Below are 25,832 nucleotides of genomic sequence, written 5' to 3' on the forward strand. Positions count from 1 at the left end.
GAAAAACGACCACAACAAAGGGACATAGTCTTAAATTAGAGGGACAAAGGTGTAAAAATAATTTCAGGAAGTATTACTTCACAGAGATGGTAGTGGATGCATGGAATAGCCTTCCAACTGAAGTGGTAGAGGTTAATACAGTGAGGGAGTTTAGGCATGTGTGGGATAGGCTTAAGGCTATCCTAGACTTAAGATAAGGCCAGGGACTAATTAAAGTATTTAGAAAATTGGGCAGATTAAATGGGCCAAATGGTTCTTATCTGCCGTCACATTCTATGTTTCTATGTTTCAGTTTGATACAGTGGTGTGTTCTATGAGTGAGCATGATTCCATTGTAATAAAACATTTTGTTTACAATAAGAAACAGACCATCAGTGACTGTTGTGGTGACTAACATAGAAATATGCCCCTCCATGACGCAAAAATTGGTAACCTGTGAGTGTGAAATTCTGCTTGGCAGAGTTTACAAAAATAGGCATCATGAAAGTGACAAACAAGCATAGTACACACTTATTTTCGGTTTCTATCGCTTTCAGAACGGATATATATTAGTCTTCACAGAATAACACATAGATTTGATCAATTGTGCTGTAGAATAAGAAGCAAGCTGTTTGCATTTTACTGTCCTTTTTTTTTAGGTACAGACATTTTGAAACATAAACATTTTGAGCAACAAGATGCATTTTCAGAGTCACCTTTAGCTGTTCTGCTGCAAAAGTAGATCACTTGTCACGTTGCTGGATTCGTGTTCATTACTTTATCTGGAATGCGAGAAAAAGTATTGTACATGTCTGGAGTACTTTACATGTGTTGTTACTTTTTATTGTGATGTATTTCTGTGCCAAATTTCTCACATATCATGTTGGAATCATAGGAATAGTTTCAACAAAATGTTTAAAATGGCCTCTTCAATTTTACTTCACCATTTAAACTATATAGATAGAGTAACTGTCTTCTAGACACATTACCAAAATTATGCAATAGCCTCACCTACTGGAAGTCATCGTAATTACAACAACATTCCATTTTATGTATTTATTTTTTTCATTATAGTAGTGGTTTTCTTTTTCTAATTCTTTATTTTTGCCATGACGGTCATCCACACACATGTCAGTTACAATCAGGTGACCCAGGACACAATGAGCATAGAAAACAAGTTGGCATAATACAAAAAGTATATCCACATCACTGACAACACACATATGATATACATAAACTGGTACGTATAGTGCACGGCGTCTAGACCAGCAGACGACCCGTCAGGTTTTTGTCAAAAATAAAATACAACAATATTAACAGCAAGAAAGGAATATTAAAGCTTGGTGCCTAGCTTAAGAACATCAGTGAGCCTGATAAGAAGGTTAAGAAATATGCCGTCCACCAGCCCCAATACCGTTCCTCCAGCTGGTAGATAATAAGAAAACCACAAACCCACCTGTATTAGAGGCCCCACTAAAGGGATGGTTGGCACCACAGAAAGAAGAAGACAAGGAGAGAGACAGAGGAAAGGGGGGGGGAGGTGAGGGGGCGGCGCAGTAGGAGAAGTAAATACAGGGACCAGCGACCCTGTGAGGCGTGAATAGTGGACGAGTGGTTGAGGTAGGGGACTGAGTCGACCCTGTTCTCCCCTAGCCGCCCACATGGCTGGCCATCCAAGGGCTGCAGACGTTTTCGAATGCCTTCATGGCACCCCGCACCTGGGCCGTTAGCTTATCCATGAGGCAAGTATCTTTGATTTTTTTTGGAGGACTGTTTCAACGGAAGGGGTCTCCCTTCGAAGCCAAACCTATGCTAGAGCCCTCCTAGCTGCCGAATTCAATTTGTGCAATAACTTTTGATCTGTTTTTCTCCAATCATCCATGGGTCTTGCTAACAAAAACACCCAAGGATCTAATTTAACGTCTCTACCGAGAACATCCCTCAGCAAATCTCTGATCTTTTCCCAATATATTTGCACGCTGGGCATTCCCAACCACATGTGAATATAAGTCCCATTTTGTCCACACACTCTCCAACACAAATCTGTGGGGATCTTATTCATTCTATACAATTTGACAGCGGTGGTGTACCAGCGAAACATGGTCTTATATGACTGTTACTGCAAAGTGATACATATCGATGAAGCCGCGTTCGCTTCCCAGATTTCCTGCCACTCAATCCCCTCTAACGTTTCACCTAGGTCAGCTTCCCATTGGTCAATATATGTCAACTCTCCCCATTCTAACGTATTGGTGCTAAGGTGGGCGTATAGCAGTGATCAAGCCCCTCGGGAATTGCTCCCTAGAAAACAACTTTTTGAAAAATGTTAGCTGTTGTAATGCAGCCTTCTTGACCTGGGCGTCCTGAGCATAGTCCCTAAGCTGTCTATATCGAAAGAAATCAGAAAATTTTAGGGTAGCTCTAGTTTGCATGTTCTATACCTTTAAAATCGTGAGCTCTCATACCCAGGAGGAACACCCCATTCCGCAGGAATGGTGTAAACGTGGAAGGGGAAGAGGACAAGCCATATATTTAAGGCAGCAGTATCCCATAGTTTCAGTAAATTTAAGATAGCAGGGCATTCCGTTCTAAGGGAAGGCCGATTGTCTTTTGGTACCCACATGAAGAACTGTGGTAGGTACAAACCCATTAGCGAAGACTCTAAATCCACCCATCTTCTTTCCTCTGGGGGAGAATGCCACAGCGCAATCTGGGTTAATTCGGACCATTTATAGTCGTGTTTTAGTGTCCAAGCAAAGTCTCTACTAGACAGTCTATTGTTTTTTTTTTATTTGTTTTCCAATTTATTACTAATTGTCTTACTATATATATTATTCCAATACTATTGTTGGTAATAATACACTTTGCCCATACTGACCCAGAGCTCAAGCTACAGATGACAGGATGTTCAGTCTGTTTAAAATTGGCTAACTTGGAACATGTCAGTTATTTGATATAATATATTTTATCTATATCCAATGCTTAGTGAATATACCCCTAGACAAGAGCTATAGCATATCCTGTAACAAGTGTTCGTGTTATATCCTGTATGTTTCTGATGTTGGCCTTATTTCCTGTTTTTCTCCCTTTGTTCATAACTGCATAGTAATGTGTAATTTAGAACTGCGTAGTAAATATCTTTAATTTTAGCTGGGAATGCATATTAATTTTAACTGCGTAGTTATAGTGAAACTTAGTTTTGAGCAAGGCCCGAACATGAAGATGCACCTACAAGCTTGCTATAGGTTAAGATGTTAAGATAAGATAAATTATATTATCAGGATTGGATAATGCTTGTAACGACCACCCCTGTTTCATGTTGCATATAACCTGTTACACAGCCCATTAAACGTCAGAAGTCACTTTGAGCCTTGCATTGTCTTGTCTCGTTCATTGGGGCTCCTCGCCAGCTGTTTTGGCTTCTTCTTTGAAACCGTTTGGAAAACCAATGCGAAATTTGGCGCACATGTCCACAACTTTATCCTCTGCCATAGATATTCACAGCAAACTCAAACTTAAATTACTTTCAGGTCTACTTCAATTGTATACATTTGCAATTCATTTCACTACTGAACCATATTACAAATTCTTTCACACATAACTCAATAGCAAAAGTTCTAAAGATAATAAAATACTTATGCATGTACATAACCATACTCTTTTCATTGGACACCTCTAGTGGTCATTCAAACATGTGGTTTTGCAGCTTTTTTTTTTAATTGCCACAAATGTTGGAATTCCAAGTAAATTCCAAAGTTTAGCTTATTTGAAATGAAATCTGAAATTCTCTTAGAATTCACTTGGAATTCTCTCTTTAGTGAATAACCATGTTACTGTATTATTCAAATAACTACAAACTCAAAACTGCTTGTCAAAAATGTGAATTAGTGCTGTGATAAATTTCTGTAGTGTGCACTGCCACCTAGCAAGACAAGTTTTGTCAAGAGGTTTAAGAAAGCATATTCATTTCTTTTATATCCTTCTACCTGCAATATATGCTCATGTGCTTTATCCAGGCTCTTCTGCTTGACCACCTCCATTACTGCTTGCCACTTTTTTAAAGAAATTACCTTATAAACGATGTGAACTGTTATTATGTGGTGAACATTTTATAAAAAAGGCTTACGACTGACCTTTTACTTCGCTTTTTCTACATGTTAAAATTAGTTTTTTTCAAAATACTTAATTATCAAGAAATATCAAAATATTACAAAATGTAACAATTTTTCATAATATCCAAACAATTTAAAAGTTGAATCAATTTGTTTTTTAAATCATCTGAGAAGCTTATCCAACATTATTAAACCAAGGTTTTATTAGCTATAGTTTTATAATACATGGTAGGGTTCTCCCTAAACAGCCATAATTGTCTGTGACATGATTTCAACAAGAGCTTGAAAATGGAAGCATTGCTATTCCTATTTCCATTTCATGATTCTTCAACCCACGCAATATTTTTCCAATTTTCTACAGTCCATATTTGGCCCTGTGCCCATTGTAACCTCAGCTTTCTGTTCTTAGGTGACAGGGGTGAAACCTGGTTTGGTTTCCTGCTGCTGTAGTCCATCCGCTTTGATGTTCTGTGTGTTGTGTGTTCATAGATACTGTTCTGTATAGCATTATTATAGCACGTCGTTATTTCAGCTACTGTCATTTTCCTGTCAGCTGGAACCAATCTGGTCATTCTCCTCTGGTCTCTTTTGTTAACAAGACATTTTTCCCACAGGACTGACACTCACCGGAGATCAGTAGTTACTGAGATATTTAAACCACAACATCCAGCACCAACACTCATTCCACTGTCAATATCACTTAAAGGGACACTCCACGGCACAAATACAAAATAAATAAGTCATTGTTTAGTACATATATCCCAAATAAAACGTGTACATATTAAATTATGCATTTTTCATTGGGGATATATCTAAAAGCAGTTTGCAAAACCTGCTGATCTTTTGTCTGCTGCCTTTGCAAGCTCTCCCCTTCTAACCCCGCCCAGACTTCCTGTGGCTGTCCAATCAGAGATTTCTCAATGTCCTGCTGTCCGCTCAAAAGCCATGGGGCAGTAACCAGGTTAATTTATAAAAGTGACAATTTCTATGGAAACTTGTGCTTTTTGTAAAATGAGAAAAAGAGGACACACTCTTCAAACATAAAAAGCTTATAGGCAAGCTAAAGTGCTTTAGGGGCCTGGAGTGTCCCTTTAAATCATTTCTTCCCCATACCAATCTTGGGTTTGAACAGCAAATTAACCTCTTGATCTTGTCTGCATGCTTTTATATTTTGAGTTGCTTCATTATCAATTCTAATCTAGCATGGAGGGTGTACAATCTATCACTTATAATCATATCATAATATAATCATAAGCATGGTGCAAATCCAAAAATAGGCACTTCCAAAAAATTCCTGGAAAACTCAAAATTGAAAATAATGAAGGATGCACACTCCAATAGTAATCTAGAATATAACACTTTTTTATAAATCAATACAAATAAATACAAAGTAACAGAAAATATATGACCAGGTACAACGCATCAAAGCCAATATACTTAACATATAAAGATCACCATCTGTTGCAGAAGCCAAACAGTACAGAGTCAAAACCTCCCCCCAACGCCCTTGAAAAAGGCAGCCAGTAGGATGCCAAAACATTTTGGGGAGATTTGGACTCTGTACTGTTTGGCTTCTGCAACAGAGGATGATCTCTATATGTTAAGTATATTAGCTTTGATGCGTTGTACCTGGTCGTATATTTTCTGTTACTTTGTATTTATTTTAATTGATTTATAATAAACTGTTATATTTTAGATTATTATTGAAGTGTACATCCTTAGTTATCTTTTATATTTTGAGTTGCTACGACATTATTGGATATTTGCATTAACAAGCAGGTTTATATCATATGTAATAACGTTGTCTCTGAGTATATAATCCTTTGTCTGTGGGAATGTTCAGGGGCGGACTGACCACTCAGGCAGATCGGTCGTGGACCGAGGGCCCGAGGCAGTCAGGGGCCCGGCTGGCTGAACAGCCATACTCTGTCTGCCTGGAGAGATGGGATCAGAGATCTCCCCAGTCAGTGAGGCAATATTAAAAATGTAAGGTTGCCCCTGGATTGTCCCCTCACCTGCAGAGTGAGACCTGGCAGCAATTCTGCTCTTGCCAGGTCTCCTCCAGCTCCGTGTGAGGGGAGGAGGCGGGGCCCGGGTGAGGGGAGTGACATCACTTCCTGCCCCCTCCTCTCCTGCTGATTCTACAGTTAGCAGCCTGGCAGAATCAGCTGGAATGTATATCCGCCATGCCCCCCTCCATCTCAGCACCTATCTCACCCCACCTCAGCCCCTATTCCAACCTTGAGCCCTTATCTCCCCCAGCACCCCCATCTCCCACAGCACCCACCTCAGCCACTATCCCACCCTGAGCCCCTATCTCCCATAGCACCCACTTCAGCCCTTTTCAGACCCTGAGCCCCTATCTCCCTCAGCACCCACCTCAGCCCCTGTCCCACCCTGAGTCCCTATCTCCCCCAGCACCCACCACAGCCCCTATCCCACCTTGAGACCACATCACCCACCTCAGCCCCTATCCCACCCTGAGCCCCTATCTCCCCCAGCACCCACATCAGCCCCTGTCCCACCCTGAGCCCACATCCCACCTCAGCCCCTATCCCACCAGCACCCACCTCAGCTCTTATCTCCCCTAGCACCGACCTCAGCCCTTATCCCACCTCAGCCCCTATATCCCCCTTTACCCACCTCAGCCCCATTTCTCCTTTCACCCACCACAGCCCCTATCCCACCCTGTACCCACCTCAGGACCTATACCTCTTTCGCCCACCACAACCCCTATCCCTTCTTGCACCCACCTCAGCCCCTAACCCCTCTTGCACCCACCTCAGCCCCTATCTCTCCCTGCACCCACTACAGCCCCTATCCCTCCCTGCACTCACCACAGCCCTTCACTGGACCCACTACAGCCCCTATACCTTCCAGCATCCAGTATAGACCCTATCACTCCTGCATCCAGTCCAGCCACTATCCCCCCTGCACCTACTACAGCCCATATCCCTCCAAACACACACTGCAGCCACTATCCACACACACAGACAAACTGCAGCCTTTATATCCCCCACAAAGTGGAGCCTCTATTATCCATACAAACACACACAACAGCCCCAGTATCCCCCAGATGCTTACTACAGCCCTATACCACACACATACAACAGCCCCCACCACACACACTGTAACACAACCAGCCGTCTCCACACACATACTACACTGCAAACAGACTCATCCACACACGCAAACCCACCAGGAGCCTCACTGTTTACACACAATCCCACAAGCAGCAACCCCACACGGAAAACTACATGCAGCCTCCATACGGACACTTATCACAAGCAGCATCCCCACCATTGCAGTACTTCATACAGCCTCCTTACACACACACACACATGCAATTATTACAACAATCTATATAGTACCAATATATTCTGCAGTTCAGTACAATAGGTAAAGAAGACAACTTGACATACATGAACACAACATCGCAAGCAGCATTCCACACACTGAACCCCACTGTGGCTACTTGTTTGGACTTATATGATTGAAAACAAATGTGGGGGACGCTGCTTGTGATGTCACCAGCAAACACAGAGGAAGCGTGTAATTACATTTGCTTTATTTTAGTGGGAATAGGGGGGTCGAGGCATGCCAGTAAGGGTTATTCCATTCAAAAAAAGTATTTTATTAAAACACTGTTTTTGGTTGAATTAACCGCTTAGAAAACAAATCTGACTCTGTTTGAAGGCCTTGCTGGTGGGAGTCATTATTGTGTTGTTCTCACACACCCATTATGAGTGCTGGGCAGCATAATATAATATCTGTGTGAGAGTCACACAAAGAAGGGGGAGAAAAGTAGCAGTAGTCAAAAAGCTTTGCACCAAAAGGGGGCCTATTGCCCATGGGCCCTGTGAGCTCTCAGTCTGCCCTGGGAATGTTTATCTTTAGTCCAAAGAGTTTTCACAACAGATTTATATCATCTCAGCAGAAGCTGAAAACTGTACTGCCCACATAGACTTTTAGACATGACTAATATATGTTTTAAGTTCTGGAACAAAACTGGAACTGACTGTTAAACAGACATCATGTCATTTATTACACTGAGTTAAATGTTTTCATTTTATATTGAAAATATATATGTTTTCTACGTAAAATAGGAGATTATTGATTATTGAATCCTTTGCAGTTTGCTTTTTTGCCAAAAACAAACAAACAAATGAACCTATAATATAATAATCAGTGACATTTTGTTTTAACGATGAACCTGTAACATGTAAGCAGTGTAAAAAAACACAAAAATAAATGAACCTGCAACATATAAGCAGTGCAAAAATAATAATAAATGAACATGTGACATAGTAAGCAGTGTAAATTATGCTGTTTATTGGAAAAAACATTGATAGAGGTACACTGTATATCCACCACAGGACAACTTTGAAAAGGCTCAGGAGCAAATTTTAAAATGTACAGCAAGATCTCAGTTTGTTGCAGATAGGATTGAAACACAAGTCATGTAAATAATGTGGTGTGTTATTAATCCTGGTTTGTCCACTAATGCAATATGGACCATAAACCGTCCAGACACCGAGACATGCAGGAAAGATTATATCATATTAATGATGTGTTACGTTAAACCCTAAAACATATCTAGACAGGATTGAAGCCACACAAATATCTTGTTGAACAGCTGAGATGTTGGAGAAAAAACCACAACCATGATTGTTGTTCACAGATAGAAGCATTCATTCACTTGTTTCTTATATAATAATGTCCTTCTATGTTTTACACATCTTTGTACAATAACTACTGCTGAATCTTAATGCTTTATATTACAGCAGACAAATATTGTATTGCACCCGACTGCCTTCAAAAGTAGTTTATTCAATAAATTCGGAATTCGTATGACAATTGCATTTAAAATATGGAGACCAATAGACAAATTGGAAAACGGCTGAAATTGGCAAAAATTTCTGTTTTGCTTATTTTCAACAATTCTCTTGTCAGTCCTTGACAATCCACAGTTTAATGCATAATACTGAAAGGTTTATTCATATGCTTTTTCATGTGACTTTTCTACAAACCACCACTTACTTACCCCAAGCAGTTTCTGTAAAACTGAAATAAAGTTGCTTCAATTTTGTTATAGACCTATTTATAAACTATTTCCTGTACTGGTTGTGAAAATAACTACTGATATTAGTAGGGAGTCTATTTTTTTTTTTTTTTTTTATAAAAAAAAACCTTTTATATCTTTGTCAACTTGTGAAAAAAACAAAGCATTGAACAGTTACATATTCACTTACATAAACAATTACTGTGATTGGAGTGAGCCTTTCAGTTTAGTACAGGTTTTCTGACAAACATATCTTTTTCCTATATGCTAAGGTAAGCTAGTTCCTATAAACATCAATGGTCTGTTCCCTAGGGTCCAATTTTGGTTCTTCTAAACACTGGTGTCTAAAATTCATTACACATTTCCCCCAAATTATTAAATATTTTTTTAGAATACTCCAATGTGACAGTTACTGTGACCAGTAAATAGATCTTTGTATGAAGTCATTGTATATTTTTTTTTATTCCTGAGTATTGGACACATTTTATGTGGCAAATGGCATTTTGGTCTACCCTGATAGAACTGCATAAATTAGCCATGTGAACTGTGTTAGATCCTCTCTTCCTGTGTATCTTAATGAATACTGACATATGGAGGATAGGAACACTAGACCTGACTTCCTGTTAATGGTTCTTGCTTAAATGGTTAATATCATACTATTTCCTGTTACATGATTCTTGCTGAGCAGCTGAACACATCTATTTTCTTAAGTAAAATAGACACTGAGTGCCAGTGGTGTGACCACGTCTGGCAGTACACCTTGCTTTTTGCTGGTTTTGAATTGTTTTATTTTCAATCACTAAAACTGCCTTTGTAATAATCATGCATCTGGCAAGAAAATAATCTGCAGATTGATAGAACGCAGAAACAATATTTTTCAGCAAATTATTTTACAGCAATTATGTAATAATAGATCCCGAGAGTTGCTGTTTACGAACATATCTGGTGTGATAGCTAAAGGGACACTTTAAAATGATAATGAATTAATTCAGTGCACATTTTCTTCTTTGCTCAGGTGAACATCATTCCAATCATTGCCAAAGCAGACACCATCGCCAAAAACGAACTGCACAAATTCAAAAGTAAGATCATGAGCGAACTTGTCAGCAATGGGGTGCAGATCTACCAATTTCCAACAGATGAGGAGACAGTTGCAGAGATAAATGCTACAATGAGTGTAAGTAATAACAGTATTTTTGTCGTTTTGCACTGACGTCATCAGGATGAGTTTTCACTCGTCACAAGTTAATATCCTTACTTACCGTACGTAGTTTCTTGCTTTGTCAGCACAATGTAAGCAAAGTGTGCACAATTCAGAAATATCAGTTAATGTGAGCAAAACTCTAAAAACTGGCTATGGCTTGTTTCTTAAAAACAAACATTTTAACATTGCTGCTAAATAATGAAGGAACAGTAAGCAAGTTAGAGAAAAAAAATACACGCTCTTCTTTCCTGACTTCTGGTACTGAGAAACATATCGTTTTATGCACTGTGTGAACATCTGCACCACTGGACTAATATGGCTTCACTCTCTACTGTGAGTTTTGGAAATTTAAAATGAATCTTAAATTCTTGGTCTTTGGACCGAATTGAAAGCATAGATGAATTTCCCCAATAGAACTATTTTGGACTAAAATGGAAAAAATAAATTTGACTTCCAGACAATTCAATCAGGTGAATAACCCTGATGTTTAGACAATTGGTAAATTGATCTTAAAGATCTACGAGAGAAACCTTTTCTGTGATGAACCTTGTTGTCTTATGATAGGCTGACGTGGAGTTATTTTGTTTTCACAACTACTGGCTTAGTGTAAAATGTTAACACAAGTTTAAATTACCTTGTTGCAAGCCGTTATTTCATAGGATAGCACTACTTTCTGGTATCCCTATCTTCCCCTCTTTGGAATAAAGGCCATGTTGGTCTTTATCCAAACCCTGTTTGTAGTGCAAATTCAGTGCATTTTTACAGATCAAGCTATGGATCCTCTGAATTGGAACGTGGTGTTACCAATCAGTAACTAGGAATTTATTGGTCGATATCAAAACTTGGTTTTCTTTTCATCATATTAGATTTTGAAACACTTGCACATCATTGGTAAGAGTGTGTAAAAAAACAAACTGTCACATATGGACCAGAAATACGCTCACATGGGTTTTGCACCCTGCAAATAGCATTCAGGTAATGAAAAGTGTAACCTCCTTAATTCTTTTCCTGTCTCTTACAGGTACATCTTCCATTTGCAGTTGTCGGCAGTACTGAAGAAGTTAAAATTGGAAATAAAATGGCTAAAGCCAGGCAGTATCCCTGGGGAATAGTGCAGGGTATGTATCATGCATTCCTAAATAGTTCAGATAATTAAAATTTTCTCCAATGTTTACTGTACTTTATATAATAAACTGTAACTGTTTATCGAAAAAATGTGATATTGTGTATCATAACAAACTATACATTGTGGAATCTGATTTCCTAATCTGTGTGGTCCCTTTACTATATGAAAAACAGTAGCCAAATTGCATTGGTTGTCCAAATCTGGCTGTTCACTTTACTATTCACAAAAGGCAAATTCAGTTTTTGTTCCATCATTCAGCTGTCACTGGTAAGCTGTTAAAAACAGATCGTAGGCACTACCACAATTTAATCTCATTGAAGTGTTTATAGTTACTGGAGTTCCCTGGCACTGTCCCACAATTCAATGTTAAACCATTTCTGAGCAGTTTAAACCTAAATAAGGGTCTGTTTGGCTTCCCATAACCCTGCCCACAGGTAAGGTGATTAAGGCTATTCCTTCTAGCCAGATTGATTCATAACCATATGGGTACTGCGATAAGCTGAAAGCGTATAGCTGACACTCTCAGCCAAACACAGCTGTCCATTGTTGCTTAAGCTAACACTTTTTCTGTACAGAGGGGACAAGTTGCTAGCATTATACATTATACTAGAGTGGTCTGAATTCAGGCAGCTGGATTAGAGTTGATTCGAAACAATGTTTATTTTACAGACTTTACTTCAAACATCTGTTGAAACATTGGACTAGTGCAGGGATAGGCAACCTTCAGCTCTCCAGATGTTGTGGACTACATCCACCCATAATGCTCTTACACACATAATGCTGGCAAAGCATCATGGGAGGTGTAGTCCAAAACATCTGGAGAGCCGAAAGTTCCCCACCCCTGGACTAGTGGATCGAGCCCACATTCTTCTGTGTAGATTGGCATACACTGTCTGTTTCTGCTATCACATTGTTAATTGTTCACTGGTTTGCCTGACTCTCTGTTTAGTCTTAATATATGTTTAAGCTCCTCTAACAGATTTGTGCTTCCTCAGTTGAAAATGAAAACCATTGTGATTTTGTGAAGCTCCGTGAAATGCTGATCAGGGTGAACATGGAAGATCTGAGGGAGCAGACCCACGCCCGTCACTACGAACTTTACAGACGATGCAAACTGGAAGAAATGGGGTTCAAAGACACTGATCCTGACAGTAAACCATTCAGGTACAAACCAGGGCATATTGATGTCACTGATTGTGTTTAATATATATATATATATATATATATTTTTTTTTTTATTCTTTATTTTTGTTGTGCATGGAGAAACAACAAGCGTGCAGAGCCACAACAGCTGCTGCAGGCATTTTCGTAGCATATTAAACAGCACATTTTTTTTAACAAGAAAATATCTGGTACACATTTTTGCTTAGTGAGCAAGAGAGGCACTTTTAAGGCAGATAGTAATATTTAGTTTGGTTATGAAACAAATGCACATTTTTTATTATTATGAACTTGCTTAGACTATAGATTTAAAATAGAGCCCTGAATACGAACGGTGACATCAGGTTGTAATGACAAAACAGCTACATGCTAGGTGTTATTGTTAGCACTCCCTGTGTTAAGTAGTAGTACATTGTATATTTCGATCTGCCTACTATTTTTCTTCTATCGTTCCCTCTTAAGTATACAATAGGCCGCCTCAGTGGTAACCTCTCATGTGTATGCTAGGGATTTAAGAGATTTCGATGCTTAAAGGTAAGTATCAAACCTGCCAGGCTAGGTAAGCGTACAATAGAGTCGGTCTTTTTCTATATTAATGCTTCTAGATGGGCATGTAGCGTTTCGTTGGATGAGATCAGGGAAGTTATAAAGGGGGGTATGGCCCTTTCTGCGCATTTCTCAAAGCGATAGATAGTTAACAAAGTGGATTAGTTTTAAAAAGACATAAACTTATATAAATCTAACAGTAATAGATAGCATCGTGTGTGATGGCTTGGACTGTCCCTGAGGCAATATAGCCACTACTATGCGTCGTATAACGTGCGGCAGTTCGAACTCCAATATCTCGTCTGGGAGCCCTCTAACTTTTAAGTTTTGCCTTCTCCTGGTGTCCTCTTGAGCCGCGAAGTGGCGTTCATATAGCTGGTTCTGCCCTTGTAAGTCCTGTACCGCCTTTTGTAAGGACGATAGGTTCTGCTGGTGGCTTTCTTAAGATGCCTCCAGTGTGCTGATGTGGCCTGTCAGGCCCTGCATTTCTCCCCTGAGGGCATTGACATCCGTCAATATATTTTTTTGAAGTTCCGCCAGTAGGGCTTTCAGTACCCCTGTGGTTACCAATTCCGTGTCGGTTCCCGTCTTATGGGACCTGGTCTTCTGTGGTATGGTTGGGGCTGTTAGGTAGTCGTCCTCTGCGTCTCCAGAGAGATCATCCGAAAAACCAGCCGCCGTGGAGGTCCGCCATATGGGGCTCCGTCGTGCCTCGTGCTTGCCTCCACATATCGCCGATCGTCAGCCCGGAGGTAGGTTTGTCTGGGCCCGTTTTTTTTTTTTTTCTTTCCCATATTGTTTTGGGGGTCTCTGCAGTAGTTTTTGGGGGTCAGTGGTTATTTTTTATATAGGTTTAAGTAGTTTTTCGTCGTGTGATGTCCGGAGCTCTAGTTTCCTGTGTTTAATATATTTTTGTTTCTATGTTGTATCTAGATAACAAAACACCAATGTACCAACTTTGGTTCTGCAATATTTTTTACAGCCTTCAGGAAACATATGAGGCAAAGAGGAATGAATTCCTTGGTGAACTACAGAAAAAGGAGGAAGAAATGAGACAAATGTTTGTGATGAGGGTAAAAGAAAAAGAAGCTGAGCTCAAGGAAGCTGAGAAAGAAGTATGTTTATCACAAGTACAGGTCTCAGAATGTCCATTAGCCAATTGCTTTGTTTCTTTGTACGTAAAGTTCTTTGACAGTAATAGAGCTGGAGTGTTGTACATGTTTCCCAGTTGATACATCAGTTTCACTGCTTGCTCGCTGCTTCATACAAGCATTAAAAAGGGACACTATAGTCACCAGAGCAACTACAGCTTATTGTATTTGTTCTGCTGAGTATAGTCATTCTTTTCAGGCTTTTTGCAGTAAACACTGTATTTTCAGAGAAAGGTAGTCTTTACATTACAGCCTAGTAATAACTTCACTGGCCACTCCTCAGATTGCTGCTAGAGGTGCTTCCTGGGGCAGTGCTGCACAGTGAGCAGCACTGCCATTCAGTGTCTCCTCCCTCAGCATGGAGACACTGAACTTTCCTCATAGAGATGCATTCAATGCATTTTAATGAGGAGATGTTAATTGGCCAGGGCTGTATTTGGTTTGTGCTGGCTTTGCCCCTGACCTTCCTCCTTGACAGTCTCAGCCAATCCAATGCTTTCCTATGTAAAAGCATTGTGATAGGCTCAGAACACCACTTCTGATGATGTCAGCCAAGCAGGCAAATCGGGGACAGAGCCAGCAGCAGCAGACTGGATTAAAGGTAGGATGTTACTATATTTAAGATGCGAAGGGGAGGCCAGGTTTTAACACGATGGTGGTTTTAACACCATAGGGTCAGGAATACATGTTTTTGTTCCTGACCCTATAGTGTTCCTTTAAGATCATAATCCTCCACTCTTTATTATTCAATCGACTTGCACTGAAACTGAACCACAATGAAAAGTGAGATAGGTGCATCCAGTGGAGAATTACCTCAGTACTCCTGCTTCAGTCACTCGAACAACAGAGATGCTGGCCTTGACAGTGGAAGTTATGCAGTCAGTGGGTGGTCCTGTGTCATGGGAGGGGTTCATACAAATAAGTAATTTTCATATCTATATTTATATCCTTAAAATTACAGCTTCATTGTCTCGTGATTATGTGTGACTGGATGGGTGTAAGTAAATGTACAGATAGATAGATATGATGTATATGACCAGCCATGCCTGAACGGAAGACTAAAATTGTCTCAGTGATGGATCACAGTAAAAGAGAAAAATACACGTGTCTATGGGAATAGTTTGTGACTTTGATTATTTATAAAAGCATAAGGTAACTGTATACCAACATTCCTATCCTCAGCTCCATGAGAAGTTTGACCTTCTAAAAAGAACTCACCAGGAAGAGAGAAAGAAGCTGGACGACAAGAAGAAAGAGATCGAAGATGAAGTGAGCATGTTTCAGAAGAAGAAGGCAGCCACACAGCTCCTGCAGTCCCAAGCTCAACAAGCTGGATCTCAGCAAACCAAGAAAGACAAGGACAAGAAAAAGTAAGCAGTCCATAGATTTCTGTGACCTCATCCAGTTTCACCTTTTTGTATACTTTGCATGACTGTGAATAGCTGATCTCCTTTTCATTATTTTATACCCATGGGAACATTCGTTTTATTTATAATATAGTGGTTTGGTTATTTTTAAAAAGACTTTTCAAATCAAAAACATTTTTCGAGGTCAGGTGGGGAAGTATCACTTGCCAAAAGTTTCTTCTCACAAAAGGAAATAGCCTGTTGTTCAAGATGTGCAACATATTTCTACCCAGGCTGTTGGACCATGGAAATAATATCTTTATATCATGTTTGAGACCAAAGTTCTATCTCAAGAAATTCTAACTGGAGATTATGTCCATGTGTGTCTCTTTTAAGAAAGCCTTTTGTTTCAAATATGTGATAACACTAAAGGATACATCCACATATTCGAAGTCTAATCTAGCTGATCGAAATATTTTAATATCTCATGAAATAACAACTAACCAATGTCATATTTCTAACTAGTTGTAGGGATAGGCAACTATTTGCACTCCAGATGTTGTGGACTACATCTCCACTGATGCTTTGCCAGCATTATGGCTGTAAAAGCATTATAGCAGATGTTGTCCACAACATCCGGAGTGCCGAAGGTTGCCTACCCCTGGCCTAGTGACTTGTCTGTAATTCTCAAGTCCTACCTGTTAAATGCTATCCCTAACTTAACCCTCTTTAGGGTTGCAATAAAAATCACCCTACAAACATCTATCTATCCCTTATTAGTATGTTGACATTAGAAACTTATTACTATTGTGTTATTGTTGTTTAGGTATTTTTAGGATTTAAAAAACATAGATATCGATGTTTAATCCATGTAGCTTGCAATAATTATGTATTTCTGAGATATAAATCATATATTTAGTATACAGCTACCTATAAGGATTTTTTGGTCTTCTTCAGTAGGGGTAAATATGAATAGATTGTTATCATTGAGTTCTAAAACCATACCTTGTCCAATGCATTTGTTACCAAGGTTCCCTTTCTGTGAGCTTGGGCTCTTAGTAGCCATGAGCAAACAATATGTTAGTGGAAACTATCACTAAAACTATAATTTAAACACATTAAAAGAATTGCAGTTTCACATTACAGTTCACATAGCAGTCAGTGGGTATAATTTTATGTTTATAGCACCAGTTGGTCAGATAACAGTAGAATGTGACCCAACTTGGCTATTCGGACAGATAATAAAAATTTTAAGTGATTTTATTTCTCAAAAAAACAACTTAAGTGATAAAATGGCTTCTGACATGCCAATAGTTTGAAATAAGAGATGACGAATAGAGTAGATATTATATTATGTAAACAAAATCCCTCCCACTTGACAACACTCAAAATCTAGTAAAATTTTTAAAAGTACGGTAATAAACCTGACTCTTGCATTCTGTGCCCCTTAAACACATAAAACATCAATGGGGTGAGAATTCTCGTGAACTCAAAATTATTTTTGAATATTAGACCAAAATATCTATGCAAGCAAGCTATGCTTCCACTAACTATTTCGGCCTTAAATTTGAAATTCACATTAAATTGACTTTGAATTCCTGACAGTTCACACATTAATTTATGTAGTGGCATCTGACAGTCCATATTCCAGGGTTCCATGGAAACCATGAAAACAGTAAAGCACATAAAAGGATTATAGTTTATAAAAGGATTTCAGACACTGCTCCAGTTAGCCCTTTTAATATATGACAGATTAGGGAGGCTATTCTGCAACTGGAAACATGAGCAGCAATAGGGACAGATGCAGAGGTCTCATTCAGTACAGCACCTGTTCTAAATCCATTTGGCTTACCACAGATGCACATATCTGACAGGGTGCTTTCCACTTCATTCCTTAAATTGTCTGCACTAACATATAGTAGTTCATGTCTAAAATGAACTGCAGGATAGCTTCAAACTTATAAAAATATTTTCTCTTACAAAAAAGACACGTTAAATACAAATTTAATAATTAATCCTCTCTATTAAAATGCGCTACATTTTCTTCAAGCATTTTCTTTCAACTGAGGGGCATAGTGGATTATTTGAAAACTTACAAGGTTATCCACCAAAATGAGGGTCCAAATGGAATTTCAGAATCAAGATAAAAATAGCCGAAATGGAAACATTGTCTAAGTCGGCTATGCATCCAGTTCATCTGCTTTGGCCTTAACCCCTTAAGGACCAAACTTTTGGAATAAAATGGAATCATGACATGTCACACATGTCATGTGTCCTTAAGGGGTTAAAGGACCACTATAGTGCCAGGAAAACATACTTGTTTTCCTGGCACTATAGTCCCCTGAGGGTGCCCCCACCCTCAGGGTCCCCCTCCCGCCGGGCTCTGGTGGGAGGAAGGGGTTAAACTTACCTCTTTCTCCACCGCCGGGCGGAGAGCTCTCCTCTCCGCCTCCGATCCTCCCTTTCGGCTGAATGTGCATGTGCGGCAAGAGCTGCGCGCCCATTCAGCCGGTCTCATAGGAAAGCATTTACAATGCTTTCCTATGGACGCTTGCGTGCTCTCACTGTGATTTTCACAGTGAGAATCACGCAAGCGCCTCTAGCGGCTGTCAGTGAGACAGCCACTAGAGGATTTGGAGGCTGGATTAACCCTATTATAAACATAGCAGTTTCTCTGAAACTGCTATGTTTATAATAAAAATGGTTAATCCTAGAGGGACCTGGCACCCAGACCACTTCATTAAGCTGAAGTGGTCTGGGTGCCTAGAGTGGTCCTTTAATGATGGAGTTCTTACTTTAGTGAATAAGCCCGTAAACTTCCATTATGAGACCAAAGTAGCCAAGCTGTGACAGTAGTTGGATACATTTTCCAAACCAGCTATTTTAGCCTGACTTTCATTGTTTGATTTTCGCTTCACTATAATGTGGTGTTTAGTGTGTAAATCCCATAGTGTAAATGTCAGCTTGGGGAGTGGGCCATTGCTGTAGATTTGGCTAGAAAGCTTGATATTTCAGATAACATACAGTCTATGAAACTTTATTATTATTATTGCCATTTCTATAGCGCCGACAGATTCCGTAGCACTTTACAATATTATGAGAGGGGGGGGATTTAACTACAGGGAGTGCAGAATTATTAGGCAAGTTGTATTTTTGAGGATTAATTTTATTATTGAACAACAACCATGTTCTCAATTAACCCAAAAAACTCATTAATATCAAAGCTGAATATTTTTGGAAGTAGTTTTTAGTTTGTTTTTAGTTTTAGCTATTTTAGGGGGATATCTGTGTGTGCAGGTGACTATTACTGTGCATAATTATTAGGCAACTTAACAAAAAACAAATATATACCCATTTCAATTATTTATTTTTTACCAGTGAAACCAATATAACATCTCAACATTCACAAATATACATTTCTGACATTCAAAAACAAAACAAAAACAAATCAGTGACCAATATAGCCACCTTTCTTTGCAAGGACACTCAAAAGCCTGCCATCCATGGATTCTGTCAGTGTTTTGATCTGTTCACCATCAACATTGCGTGCAGAAGCAACCACAGCCTCCCAGACACTGTTCAGAGAGGTGTACTGTTTTCCCTCCTTGTAAATCTCACATTTGATGATGGACCACAGGTTCTCAATGGGGTTCAGATCAGGTGAACAAGGAGGCCGTGTCATTAGATTTTCTTCTTTTATACCCTTTCTTGCCAGCCACGCTGTGGAGTACTTGGACGCGTGTGATGGAGCATTGTCCTGCATGAAAATCATTTTTTCTTGAAGGATGCAGACTTCTTCCTGTACCACTGCTTGAAGAAGGTGTCTTCCAGAAACTGGCAGTAGGACTGGGAGTTGAGCTTGACTCCATCCTCAACCCGAAAAGGCCCCACAAGCTCATCTTTGATGATACCAGCCCAAACCAGTACTCCACCTCCACCTTGCTGGCGTCTGAGTTGGACTGGAGCTCTCTGCCCTTTACCAATCCAGCCACGGGCCCATCCATCTGGCCCATCAAGACTCACTCTCATTTCATCTGCCATAAAACCTTAGAAAAATCAGTCTTGAGATATTTCTTGGCCCAGTCTTGACGTTTCAGCTTGTGTGTCTTGTTCAGTGGTGGTCGTCTTTCAGCCTTTCTTACCTTGGCCATGTCTCTGAGTATTGCACACCTTGTGCTTTTGGGCACTCCAGTGATGTTGCAGCTCTGAAATATGGCCAAACTGGTGGCAAGTGGCATCTTGGCAGCTGCACGCTTGACTTTTCTCAGTTCATGGGCAGTTATTTTGCGCCTTGGTTTTTCCACACGCTTCTTGCGACCCTGTTGACTATTTTGAATGAAACGCTTGATTGTTCGATGATCACGCTTCAGAAGCTTTGCAATTTTAAGAGTGCTGCATCCCTCTGCAAGATATCTCACTATTTTTTACTTTTCTGAGCCTGTCAAGTCCTTCTTTTGACCCATTTTGCCAAAGGAAAGGAAGTTGCCTAATAATTATGCACACCTGATATAGGGTGTTGATGTCATTGGACCACACCCCTTCTCATTACAGAGATGCACATCACCTAATATGCTTAATTGGTAGTAGGCTTTCGAGCCTATACAGCTTGGAGTAAGACAACATGCATAAAGAGGATGATGTGGTCAAAATACTCATTTGCCTAATAATTCTGCATTCCCTGTATAGATAGGACAATTACAAGAAAACTTATAGGAACGATAGGTTGAAGAGGACCCTGCTCAAGTGAGCTTACAGTCTATGACCCATTGATTGATATTGTCGCAATACTTTGTGACCTATTGCCGTACATTTTCTGTCATAAAAACTAACTTACAAACACATCTAATTCAGATTAAGGGAACTCTACAGGAACTCAGACCATATCATCTCAATAAAGTGATCTGGGTGCCATGTCCCTGTCTGTTCAACTCCACAATGTAAAACAATATCGCTCTGCAGGAACAGCAATCTTTAAATTGCAGGGTTAACATACCTCTAGAGGCTGTTTACCTGACAGCCACTAAAGGCACTTCCACCCCAATAGCTAGAGAGTTAAGTGTACATGCGCACTAGTGTCTGGTGAAGACCAGTGTGGCGAGGCCTGAAAGGCAAGAATATCTCACCTTTCATACCCTCACACGGGGTGGGGGATATACTAAAATAGGTAGTTATAACTATACATACATGTTTTCATTCATATTGTTCCTTTAGACCAGGGGTCCTCAAACTGTGGCCCTACAGGTGTTGCTGAACTACAACTCCCATGATTCTTTATGATTCTTTGAATTACATAGATACCCAGAGAATCATGGGAGTTGTAGTTCAGCAACATCTGCTTTAGACACTCACTACTATCTTTTATTACTGTGCAGTGATAAAACAACAAGTTCTAATCTCATACAAAATTATTACACTAGGCTGGAAAACAAAATTAAATGGGAAATAGAATATTCAAGAGTTTTACATTGTAAAGCTCAATGTGTTACTTTATACTAGTCATAGATAACATTGGTAATTGTGAGTTACATATCAGTTGATATTCTTCCAGCCCCGAGGCATGATTAACAAACAAAGCTGTCACCACTTTATGCACTTATCCTAAATGCTGATCAGTTAAAAATTACGTAAGATAAAAAGTGCACTAATAGTTGTTTTAGTAAGTGACCCTTATTGGAGTTACAAAATTTCCTGTGGATTTATCTCCTGTCATCCATGCCTAGTCACGCCAGATGGCAAGAACTCTTTATCTATCTGGATGTTATCTTCGTTTTGCTTGCCCTGTGACTGACATTCCGTGATTGCGGTCTCAGATCCCATCTCACACTGCTCCTCACTTTTTTTTGCACCATGCAGGAAGTGCCACAAAGAGAACAAAAAAGGGACATAAATAGGATTATATATAAATAGAAGTGCTTTTTATAATGCTAAGCACCATCTGTTTGGCCTTATATTTGCTAAATATAAAGGTGTATGAATTTACTAAATATTCATAAAGATACCTTTAGCTTTAGTGTAGTTTTTTTTAGCATACTTTGCAATTTTTCATATTGTGCAGATAATATCAGATACCTGTCGACAGAGAGCTAAACCGCATGACATTAATCATCTAATCACTTTTGGATTTTAATTCTGCTGCCACACTAGTAATTTCAATCCCAATTATACACGTGTATAGATAGTAATTATGCTTCAGTTACGCTACATGTGATACATTGCGTCCAAAGTATATATTTGCCAGTTATCAAAGCGTATGAATGTAAAAGAAATGTGTTCACAGAACCAAGTCCATTTAGTTAATTGCCAGAAACACTTCAGAAGCCTCAGAATGAAACAGGTCAACACTTACTGGTTTACACAATAGAAAGGAATGTAAGCCCAGTATGATCAGTAATAAATATGATGGACAGGGAATAGGGAGTCAATCCCTGCACAATGTGTACCATGTTTGTTCTCTTCCTGAATTCTGCCATCAACAATTAATATGGGGAATATATCCTTGGCATAGAACACTGGAAACCATTCATTTTCAGAGGCCCCTATTGTGATATCCTCGTATACACAACTTTACAGGCTGCACAATTTGGGCAGAAGCCTGAATCACAATTATTGTAGAAAATAAGTCATGGTAGGAAATATGGCCAATAATTACTGTGGAATAGATAAACACAGATCAGAACATCAAATTGGCACAGAGCAGGAGTGTCCAACTTCCAGATGTCATTGGACTACAATTCCTTTAAATCTCTGGTGGTCTTTTCTATTGACAGGGCTATTTACTAAAATGAGAATTCAAGGTGAATTTCAAATGTAGGACCAGAGAGGCCAAACTGATACCATAGCTGACTTAGCAATTGTGATCTTAAATTTGAAAATCACTTTGAATTCTCACTATAGTGAATACCTTACAGGTATGGCAACTAATTTATTGTCAGCACCTAGCATCACTGGAAATAGAAGCAGACAGAAAAAAATCAACTAAATTCTTTAAGCACGTATGGCCAGGAAAAGTGATACATACTAAAACACTATGCACTTCTTTAGTTTTAAGATTAATGTTATATCTATGTTGATTCAAGTGATATTGCAGCATTAGGTACTAAACTTGATCCTGAACAATTTTTTATACCATTTTGATATTATATGTTGCATTGTGGTTATCTCTGTACAATACTTTGCTCCTAGCATAGTCACAGTAATGAATGTGCAGCAAGATTTGATCTGTTAAAGCATTACTTGTCACATTACCCAGTATCCGAGACAGAGAGCTGAATTCATCCTCTGTTTCACATGCACATTGATACATTCATATAACAGACATCCCTTCACAACAAAAAAGACTTCAAATAGATGTATTTGTGACTTCACTTGTTGTTGAAATGACATTAAACTATACATTATATTGTAGCAAAAAAATCATAATACATAAAAAAAGAATATATCCTCTGCTAATAAAGCTAATTTCACCACTGTAAAGATATTGCAGTTTGCTGGAATAGTGTTTTCTCCTAGCCCTTAGGTCTCATCTAAATCTTTAGCTGCATTGCCATATTCACTGTCTGGGAGTCTTTTCCTCCAATTATGACTTATCGTTGTAACAATAGAATGTGCATTCAGTTTAGTTTTGCCAGTGTAGCATCATGCTGTCTAGAATGGTAACAGTACATTTTTAAGATTCATTTAATATGGTCAGGGCACCCAGTTTCTGACTATTAATGGCTTTTAAAAAATGAAATAAAAATCTAGTTGTTTTACATCACACTGTCACGGAGTATGCACCTCTACAAGATTAAGCATTTTACAGCTGTACACCCATTGAATTAGGCATCTTCTACTAACCAAAAAGTCTAATTGCCTTGTTAAAAAAAAATAATCTGGAAGAATATCCTAATAATGTATCAGTCTTTTTTATAGGGGGTGGGGGCTTACATTTATTTGCTTATATGTATTATAGGTTTAAGTGTCAAGCTGGAAAAATTCCAAACATTTGTGGCCAAAACATGTTCCCGTGGAACACACTGGAACATAACAGACACATTTAATTATTATTTGGCAGAATGTTTATGCCTCCAATTTATAGGTAATTTAAAGCTCTACGAACTTCTTCCACTGACATAAAATTGAAAGAATATAAATGTTAGCTTGACACATAGACCCTATGGATCTAAGATCCTAAATCTTCTAAATGTATGTATTTTTCCTCTTACAGTATGTTTTATTACATGTGAATATTGCATGGGCATCTACCCCAAAGATGCTGAACCTCTGATATATATTTTTTCTAATTCATTTTTGATTTGTTGTTTTCCATTTCTAATGTGGGTGTTCTGTATGTTTTGTGTTGTTTTTTTTTTGTTTTTGTTTTTTTGTGTTTGTGTTGTGTGTTCTTGTTTTTTTTTTCTTTTAACTTGCAGTGCGAGCTTCACATAAAGTCTGGCCAGCCAAGGATGTTCCTGCATTTCCCTGCTTTATGCAGTAATGTGTCCCTGCCATTTTGTGTTACACGACACAGATCACTAATCACTCATTAAATGCATCATGTTTGGCTGCACGTGGGGGGAGGAAAAAAAAAACTGCGTGCACTCGGACTGTTTGTTGCTGGGAAGCGAATGTTGCCAAGCCTGGCCTGCGACGAATTGCAGCAACGTGGGCCTTTCACATTGCTGATAACTATTTGCCTAACACTTGTCTATTATTTATGGATCAAAACTACATTTGTTTTGTGTAAAGGGGTATTCACGGTTAGCTGTCCAGCCGTTTGACTCTAGTTGGCAGTTGACAGCTGGATAGCTACAAATTGGTATCCCTGGTTAAGAATGACTAAATCACTTGAGCAAATGTAATCGATTCAGACAGCACCATTTAAAGTGTACTCTCACTGTTGGTAACCCAATGCCTTTAATACATGCTTATATCATGCCTTTACTCCATGCTTGTCCAGAATATTTAAGACTGACCAAAACTAAATTTAGTCTTTGTGAAGCTGAATTCATGGTGCTGTTCAGAGATAATACCTTGCAGCTGCAATTATGCCTTAATAAAATTGTATTCACGTTTATTTCAATTTTTAAGCTTTGCTCTTCATGAATTAGTCTGGATAACTTTCCATTACTAGGCCGTCACAGCCTTAATTTTCTTCCCCTCAATCCCTGAAAGGTTTTGGACAGAGGCCAGTGTGACCCATTCCAACAATAGTCAGACTTGTCTTTTGCTGAAACCCTTTGACATTGGCCCAATGGAAAATGTTCCACACTGGTTAGAAGAGGCTGAATCGAAATAGACAACCAAATACAATTATAATGCTTTACTATTTACTGCTGATTAATATGCAGAAAGAAGGAAAAATGCTGTTTAATAAGCCCATTTTCTTTGCTTTATTTAATAAAATGTGCTGTTTTGGCAAGACCGTTTACATAATCATTGTGCTAGGCAGGGTGTCAAGCACTGCTTTAAGTACTTTCTGGGCCAATACTAGCCCATTGATGGCTAATCATGGCACTGCAGATATGGCTGACCAACACCTGCAATATCAAGGTTAGACATCCCTGGACCAGTATAATGCAGTAGATTCACACCGATTTAAGGGCTAATCATGGTAGGATGTTTTCAATGTAAAGCACTATGGGTTTTGGCAAGGCAACTGGCTTACAAAGCAACAAGGACCTTTTCTTTTATTTGTAAGTGTGAACGTGTTTCAATAAATATCTTTTTAGCAGTACTCACATCTGTATGTTACTACCAAGAGCAGGAAATCCGTGCGGGTATGTCAAAGAGCTTCCTGATTCTCTCCCCCTTCCTCTCTCTCACCCTCTCTGTATCCATTGCCATTCTCTTCAAATGAACATGTACGCTCTTGACATGAACATCCCAAGCGTGTTTATTTTTTAAAATGGCATACGTGGTAAGAAAACTGACGTACTTGTATTTTGTATTCCTTTTTATTTTTATATGCCTTTTCCTTCCCGGACAGCGCCTTGCCCTTTCTGATACATTCCAAGAAGTGGCGACCCATGTTTACCTTTTGACTTCGGGATTTCTTTCTCTCCTGATGCTGTTTTGCCTGTTTCCCTTCTGCTTATAGCTAGGTAGCCTGTCTCTTATTTATCTTTTTTTTTGTTTTGTTTGTTTATTATAGTTTTTTTTTTTTT

General features: G+C 39.0%; 1 protein-coding gene across 4 annotated transcripts in view; it reads left to right on the forward strand.

Annotated features, from left to right (window-relative positions):
- The window catches only part of SEPTIN11 (septin 11), an 89,777-nt gene that overhangs the window by 57,028 nt on the left and 6,917 nt on the right, over positions 1-25,832 (forward strand). For 2 of the 4 annotated variants that reach the window (XM_063458704.1, XM_063458706.1), the window contains exons 5-9: positions 10,169-10,330; positions 11,379-11,475; positions 12,479-12,647; positions 14,173-14,305; positions 15,524-15,711. In XM_063458704.1, coding sequence (XP_063314774.1) covers positions 10,169-10,330; positions 11,379-11,475; positions 12,479-12,647; positions 14,173-14,305; positions 15,524-15,711 — 749 coding nt within the window. Of the gene's footprint in view, positions 1-10,168; positions 10,331-11,378; positions 11,476-12,478; positions 12,648-14,172; positions 14,306-15,523; positions 15,712-24,098; positions 25,770-25,832 lie in introns of all 4 variants that reach the window. The other 2 variants (XM_063458705.1, XM_063458703.1) reach the window with 2 other exon arrangements.

Source organism: Pelobates fuscus, chromosome 6, assembly GCF_036172605.1.
Source record: "Pelobates fuscus isolate aPelFus1 chromosome 6, aPelFus1.pri, whole genome shotgun sequence".
NCBI classification, from domain to species: Eukaryota; Metazoa; Chordata; class Amphibia; order Anura; family Pelobatidae; genus Pelobates; species Pelobates fuscus.